The sequence below is a fragment of the Diabrotica virgifera genome, chromosome 4 (genome assembly GCF_917563875.1).
Source record: "Diabrotica virgifera virgifera chromosome 4, PGI_DIABVI_V3a".
NCBI classification, from domain to species: domain Eukaryota; kingdom Metazoa; phylum Arthropoda; class Insecta; order Coleoptera; family Chrysomelidae; genus Diabrotica; species Diabrotica virgifera.
Window position 1 is genome coordinate 96387030 of NC_065446.1, and position 8855 is coordinate 96395884.

Sequence of the window (8855 nt, forward strand, 5' to 3'; positions counted from 1 at the left end):
CCTCTGCGTATGTAGACTTCAAGCAGCAGTGAGAAGCGGAACTACCTGACTTGACCCCAGATAACACAAAGACATCTTAAAGAAATCTAAAAGATAACTCACTAAAGATGTTTTAGACGTCTTAAAGATGTCTGTAATCCTTACATCTTAAAGATGTCTTTTTTTGTATATTATTAAGGTGTTTAGGATAGCTTTCTTTTTAATTTTTTATGAAATATTGTAAATGAACTTTTAATAAAAATAATTAGGTTCTAAAAATACGTTTATTGCTATTAAAATTTTACATGTACATGTAGAATAAGCTTTACCAATTATCAGATTTGCAATTCTGGTATCACAAAACTTTTGTTTGCCTTTTTGTCCCAGCCAACTGTACTTAATTAAAGCTTGCTCATTGCTAATAATTAATTTTCCAACTCTTTATACAAAATCATAGGCTTTTGATCCTCCTCCGATACCTACCTAAAAAATATATATTTTTAAGAGCATATTGTTAAGGTAGGCTGTTGAATTAGGAGACATGCATTTACTCTTGATAACAAAGTTAACTTTTTACTTTAATAATATAACAATCTAAATCTAAACTTACTGCATTATTAAAATCTGTAGTCTTCTAAATATCCCTCAAATAAAACCATATGGGAAATACCACTGAAGTCACTGATGTGAAAAAGCTTTTGTTTGGAGTTTGTCTTTTTGCTACCAGCTCTTGTCTTAAATGTTTTACTAACCTAACCTAACTTTTAAATTCGTAATTATAACATAATCTATTTTTAAGAAAAAATGTCTTAAATATGATGTTTAAAAGATATCTTAAATTTGGCGTTTTAAAGATATCTTAAATTTGGCGTTTTAAAGATATCTTTTAAAAGTCTTAATTGAGACCTAAGACATTAAGACCATATTTGGTTGTAAATAAGATATCTTAAAGATGACCTGTGCTGTATGGGACAATGGTACAAAATTTTTTAATTCTAAACGCGGCCTACTGCGAATCCAAAAATACGGTTAATTACCTATATTTTGCTTCGCATTAGAGATATCGGAAAAAGTTATTTGAACAAGTTGGCACAAATATTATACTAACCCCACATACCAAATTTCATAACAAAATTCGCACTTTTAGTCTTTTCATTATTTGTAGCCAGGACCCTAAAATTGGTTTTCCCGAGATGCACCCAATGGACGCAAGAAGCTGACCAGCCTCCCTTGCTAAATCTCCGGGCAGTGTGTGATGGCACCGTGAATGACACTGTTAGGAGACCAGGTCTCAACGCTGCTGCGCTGCGCGGAGCATTAGCAATGGAGGCTGGTCGGCTTCTTGTCTCCGTTCATGCATCTCGGGATAACCCAGGGTCCTGCCTACAATAATAATGAAAAAACTGAGACTGGAAATCATGCGTTCTAATGCTAATGCTCCGTGCGTATGGATATATAGTGATAGTGTGGAATTTACACTTTGTAATTTTGTAAGACTGCTTGTTGTTTTTCACTATTCAAGATAAACAAAACAGTGTAGCGTGTGCAAAAAATTTATGGGGAGGCTAAGCTTCCCTTGCCTCCTCTGGCGAGCCGCCACTGGTAGCATCCTATAACATCAATGTACTTAAGTTATTAAATAATTTAAACATGTTAATCAATGTAGATTGGTCCTTGTATGGAAAACAATTTTATAAATTGTGTGTAAAAAGCAATCAAATTCCTACAATGCTGGAAATAATAATGATAATTTGTATAATTTTTATGTAATTAAGAAAGTCATCTATTTAACAATATATACAATAATTATATATTTATATTTTTAACCATGCAATGAGATATACTACAGTCTGTGTGGTTAATAATCTATGTAATAAATAAATAAATTTCTTCAATTTGTATATTACTGATGAATCACATTAGTCTCTATATTAATGCTTTTGTTTTAAATATAACTTACTTAAAATGTTAAAACTCTTATCAGTTTTATTTTAATCCTTATCTTAATATTATCAACAAAGTAATTATAACAATATATGATGTGTAGGTACAAAACAAATTCTATGTGGCAATAAACAAATTGAAAATCGGAACAATCATATTTTTGCCATAAAATTTATAAAATATGAAAGGTACGAGGAAAGGTATATACATATATTTTACCATTTCTGACTAGTTCATCATCAGTAAGTATGGTGTAGCCAAGTCAGAAAGGATCACTACAGGAGCAATGTTACCATTTTTGGCAACAATATCAGAAGACAAGGCCTTTCAGGACCATGACTAACACAGCCATGGAGGTAAAAGCTCTTGATGAAAGGAAAGCCAAAATGTTATGAAATAAAGAATGTTGAGTAAGCAAGTACAACTATAAACATAGAAAAGGAAAATCATTGACAAAAAACTCACAATGTGAATGTGAATACAAAATAAAATATATAAAGATTGAAGGCAACCATTATATATGTATTTCCAACTAAGCTTTATTTTTAAACCAAGAGGAGTAAACTAAAAAGACAGATTCACACCCAAGAAAGTCACTAGATATATCACCAAATACATCTTCTTTTTTGGTTGATTATATCGGCCTTTGACAGTAATCCATAAATATTACCAGAGAACGGCAGTTCTCGCCAGTGGCGCAGACCAACACCCCCCTACACGTGACACTATTATATACACGAAATTTTCGATTTTCTAAATCTGACTAATTTGAAAGATGGGCCAAGTCCCATCTTAAAGTTCAGGAAAAGACTCACCCATTCATATGTCAACCATCCATTTTGGTCCAAGGGTGTGGATTTTACGGCCCTTTCTATTTAGGGTCTGTTTTTCGTTCTCGTCCCCAAAACTCCCAAAAACTTCAAAAATTTAAGTCCGACCTTTACGGTTTCTAATAGTACTGATCATTACCTTTCCAACGCATGTCTAATTTTGAAAATCGGTTATACCATTCAAAAGTTACCGAGCTCAGAAGTATGACTCAATTTTTATTTAAAAAAGGGAAAATGTTTGTGGATATGTATGTATGTGTGTTTAAAAGTTAAACCGATTTGAATTTTTTTTCTGTGTTTGAAGAGGGGGTCAGAGCCGATTCAGAACCGGTGTAGTTTGTGACTTTTGACCACCCATAAGCCAGCTAGAGGACTTGGTAGGTACAAAGCGGCATATTTTTTGGAGGTATATATCTTCGGATCAAGAAGAGACATTAGAACCGCAAATACACCATATCAATAGTGTTGAGTTAAGCTTTCAAATGGTGTCTAAGCCGTCAGGATCAGACATACACACGGCTCAGTATAGCCGAAAAACTGAAAAACTATACTTTGAAAATTTTGGTTTTTCGATAATTACTCAAAATTTCAACCTACGAATTGCGCCAATAACTGAGCGTTTGTAGAAGGACTCTAGACGAATCTAACGGTGTATACGTCATATCCGGGAAAATTCGAATTTTTAAGTTATAGGCTTCATAAGTATGATCAAATCTATTTCCTACGGGAAAAACGGTTTCTCAAGCTCAATAATTCCTGTAATAGCTTCAGTTATCATACTTGACCTTAGATCCATCAGATACTACTGGTAAATACGTTTCAAACTCATGTTTACTGATCAAAATCGGTTAAGCCTTTTAGAAGTTATTAAGCTACAAAAGTATAATCCAATTAACGATTATTCCCGAAATGGTTTATGTAGTTGTAGTGATTACGACGCTAAATTTGATCTGGCAACGGGCAATCCGACTTCATTTACCGGTCATCTTAATATTTTTTTTCAATCTATTTCGAATAGAAAAAAATCTAGTGTACATTCGATGGACACTAGATCATTTGGGAGATAATGCAACAAAGGTGACCATTTATAAAGCTTAACGAGTAATAGAGGAACATTGCATTCAACTTCATACATTTAATTTATAAATAACTTTGAAAAACTCCTGATACAAGAATAAAAAACCGCTAAACGCCTTAAAAATGAGTGGCGCATACAATATTCCAGCTACAAAAGATCTGATATGAATATTACGTGGCGCGAAAATGTATTTTCATTTTGATGTAAAACAAAATTCTAGTTTTATTTTAAAAGATTTTTTCCATAATATTTGCTAAATTTGAAGTAAAACGCGCCACAAAGGAGTTTCAAAATTCAAACTGTATCAAAGTTACTCTTTTGTGGCGCGTTTACTTCAAATTTAGCAAATATTATGGAAAAATCTTTTAAAATAAAACTAGAATTTTGTTTTACATCAAAATGAAAATACATTTTCGCGCCACGTAATATTCATATCAGATCTTTTGTAGCTGGAATATTGTATGCGCCACTCATTTTTAAGGCGTTTAGCGGTTTTTTATTCTTGTTATATTATACTAATACATCGCTAAAGAGTTCTAAAAACAACTGTTTTTATACTTTTTTTATATAATAAAAACAGACTAAAAATCTACAAATTCAAGGAATAACGTAGAAAATACAAAAAATCGCTGATATAACTTAATTAACCTAAGTATAAAATGACAGAAGTGTCAAAATTTGATAACAGTGGAGTAAACTTGCCTGAGGTTGGACCAATTACAAACAAGATTTACGGCGCTGGAAATTTGAATTACTCCTCTTGGTTTAAAAACAGACTATAGTTGGTCACAATCAGTATGGTGTAGCCAAGTCAGAAAAGGAGCATGTTAACTTGAGAAATGATCACTACAGGAGCAATGTTACCATTTGTGGCAACAATATCAGAAGACAAGGCCTTTCAGCGAGACGACTAACACAGCCATGGAGGTAAAAGCTCTTGAGGAAAGGAAAGGCGAAATGTTATGAAATAAAGGATGTTGAGTAAGCAAGTACAACTATAAACATAGAAAAGAAAAATCATTGGCAAAAAACTCACAATGTGAATGCGAAACAAAATAAAATATATAATGATTGAAGGCAACCATTATACAGAGTGTCCCAAAAGTAGCGGAATGGTCGAATATTTCGCGAACTAAACATCGCATCGAAAAACTGAAAAACACGTTTTCAATCATTTTTAAAAATCTATCCAATGACACCAAACGCGATCCCCCACCCCACCCCCTGGAGGTGCGGTGGGGGGTAACTTTAAAATTTTAAATAGAAACGCCAAGTTTTTATTGCAGATAAAAGACGATTTATTAGCGCCATCTATCAACAATTCCAAAAATGGTTTCGAATAAATGTTGCTTAATTTTTCATGACAAATCCATATCTGCATAAAAAATTGGGGTTGCTATTAGAATTACCCCCACCCCACCTCCAGGTTGTGGAGTGGGGGGTCGTGTTTGATGCCATTCGATAGGTTTTTGAAAAATATTAAACACATATTTTTCAGTTTTTCTATATTTGACTGTTCCGCTACTTTTGGGACACCCTATAAATGTATTTCCAACTAGTTGGTCATCATCAGTGTGGTGTACCCAAGTCAGAAAAGGAGCATGTTAACTTAGAAAAGGATCACTACTACAGGACAATGTTACCATTTGTGGCAACAATATCAGAAGACCCTGCCTTTCAGGACAACAACTAACATGGTCACAGAGGTAAACGCTACCTGAGAAAAGGAAAGCCAAAATGTTATGAAATAAAGGGTGTTGAGTAAGAGAGTACAACTATAAATATAAAAAAGGAAAATCATTGGCAAAAAAAACTCACAATATGCATACTCGCAATACAAGAGAATATATTACATTAATTACTTTTCGGTAATGACCAAGTCATTTTTGCACAAGACAGAAAGGACATGAAATACATAATAGGGAAATTAAAGGAAGAGTATGAGCTATGGAGACTGAAGATAAATATGTGTAAGACTGAATATTTATGTATTGGATCCGAGGTTGCAGATTTGAAATTAAGTTTAGAAGAGACTATTAAGAGTTATACTTAAGACTTTCTAAGTATTTAGGGTCAATGATAAGCTGAGATGGTACTTGTATGATATGAATGATATAGAAATGAAAATAGGCACGAACTATACTATAATTCCACAATTTGTGAGAGTGATTTCATCGTTTGAAGCAGGTGAAGCAGGGAAAGACATGTGAAGATCCAGTGGCCTACACTCACTTTTATTTCAACGTTAATTATATTATATTTTTTAAATACTATTTGTTCGAAATAGGCCACAATATTCAAGCTTCACCACTTTCAAACGATGAAATCACTCTCCCAAATTGTGGAATTATAGATTAGGGGAAAACAAGCCACAAAAGCATTCCAAGGAACAACACTATAACCAAAGAAAACAAAAAATGGATCTTTCAGAGCATAGTGCTGAAGCATGGCCAATGACACCAACAACAGAAGATAAAATATAAACAGTTGAATTAGACTTTACGAGAAGATGTCTATAAATCACCAGAGAGGAAATATGGAACAGAATGGAAGTAGAATGCTCAATTACAAAACAGTTGGAAAACAGCCCTGCAGTGGTAAAGGCATGTACAAAGAATACCAGAGCACAGGTCGGCTGCCCCAAGTAGAAACACTGTATATCCATTTTTTTCAAAATCACTTTTATTGCATTTTTGGATTTAGGGTGTTGTTATCTACCAATTACCAAGGAAGAAAAAAATAAAAAATTAGTAGAACCACAATTTAACATTGGTATGAAACACATTATATCACATTCCATCTTCACTTCACCAATTTAAAACACATTATATCCATATCCCCAAGTATAAACACTGTAAATAAGGGATATACAGTGTTTTTATTTGGCTTTTGGGATTTGCAGTGATTTACCATGGGAATCGCATGATTTACATTTTACATTCACCAAGACCATTGATATTTCCAAGGCAATTTTTAGTTGTTTGTTAGTTATTGATGGTTATTGTGATAAGTGCAGTAGAAATTTGTCGTGTATAAAATATTTAAGTTTATTGTATTAATTATTTAAAATATATTTTTAAAATTAAATTGGGTGTTACCTATTAATTATCAAATATGAATAAAAATCGAATAATATTTTGACTTGCTGAATTCGAATTTATAACTTTCTTTTGCGCCGGAAGTGACGAGAATTTATTATAAACAATTTAATTGTTTAAGTTATTATAAATCGTAAACTAACAAATATAAATAGTCTTTACAAAATGAATTTTGTTCTTAAAAAAAATCTACAAAATAATGTTTGGTAAACCTTGACCAATAATTAGAAACACAGATGCTGCAAAAACATTGCAAAATTACAGAATTTAGTTGATTTTTCACTTGTAAGTCGGCTGAATTTTGAGTAAGATAACTTTATAATAGCCCAAGTTAATAAAAAAACTACAAGCTGTAAAACTAAACCTTAATATAAATATTATATATACAAAGTTATAACAATAAACAAAAAATTTTTATTAAAAACTGCATAATATAATTTGTTTATATAGAGAATTTAATATAATTTGTATAAATATGTATCTCTATACAGAAATAATAGAGAAACTTATTTCTTTGATGCCTGAAAACGGATGATCATTTTGGCATAATTGGTCAGTCTCAGAGACACTAGTGGACAAGCTTTTCCATAACCCTGGATGACAGCAATTACATGACCCAGACACTGACCATTAATTGTTGCAATTTGTTAAAAGAACTTGAATAAAGTATCATTTGTGGTACTTATTGTCTTTAAAAAGTAGGAAATTTTATACTATATTTTCAGGTTTCCCAAATAAAAACACTGTATGTGTTCAACACCTAGTCAGGAAATAAAATTAAGACATAAAAATATTTACTGAAAAACAGGAGTATTTTTTACTAAATTAATGTGTGTTCACTTTTATTTCAAACAAAATAGAAATTTGAAAAGTCGAGTCCTTTACGTTTTCTACTCTGGTGAACATTTTTCGAATTGGCGCTTACAGTGTTTCTACTTGGGACAGCCGAGGTGGCAGAAAAGAATATTGGACTGGTACCTACCGGGAAGAAGATGGAGAGGAAGACCTGCTATGAGATGGAAAATTTACTTACGAAATGCTATAATAGATACCTATATAGACCTCAGAGAAGGTGACTAGTGCTGTAGAGGACGAAAACAGCGAACTCTTAATGGGAAAAAGCCGAACAAAAATAAAGGCACACCTTTTATATTAGGTATCATTATTTATTTCCCAAAACCTTCAGTTGCTAGCTTTAAAATTAAGAATAAAAATAAGTATTGTTAGTACTGTACTTACGTTCCTGTTAAAAACTGTAGAATTGTACAAATTGACGCAGTTGTAGCCAAAATACTTTTGAAATCACTTTCATTCATTATTGATCATTTAATGTATAGGTAATTTCCATTAAAATACGTCCTTACACCTGGCACCAAATTTCCATGTACGATCAATATTTCTTTAATAGTGGCTATTCACAAGAACTCATCTTCATGTTCGGAAAACTTTAAAAATGGCAGTAATTTGTTAATGCACTTCTTATTTAGATAAAATTAAAGAATTAATATTGAAACATTCCTAACAACTACCGTAGACATCAACAAGACAACAAGAGAACCGGAATTTTTTGACAATCAGAAAATCAAAATATATTTTGGCCTTCACCTATAATCGAATTTAGGCAGCAAAATATATCAGTGAGTGTATTTTGTGTAGCCTAATAACAGGTAGTATTAATCAAAACAGAACTTTCAAACCATTACAATTTAATCTTAATAAATATGTAGTATGGAAATCTTTTAAATGGGTAGGTACTGAATATGTTAGACCTGGATCCTGGATTCCGCGTACCGAAAAAAGTTGATTATAGCAATCTGAAAATTTGTTAATAACTTAACGGTGCCTAGTCGGACAAACTTTGATGTACGGGAACACTGAAACAGGGGAAGTTTTAATTGCGGAACAGTTTAAAAATTTGGAACGTCA

At 32.3% G+C, this 8855-nt stretch overlaps 1 protein-coding gene across 1 annotated transcript in view; it reads right to left on the reverse strand.

Annotated features, from left to right (window-relative positions):
• Positions 1-8558, reverse strand: part of LOC114332260 (sugar transporter SWEET1) — a 46817-nt gene extending 38259 nt beyond the window's left edge. Inside the window, exon 1 of the mRNA XM_028282021.2 lies at positions 8169-8558. Coding sequence (XP_028137822.1) covers positions 8169-8245 — 77 coding nt within the window. The 5' untranslated portion in view covers positions 8246-8558. The remainder of the gene's footprint in view (positions 1-8168) is intronic.
• Positions 8559-8855: the final 297 nt, after the last annotated feature.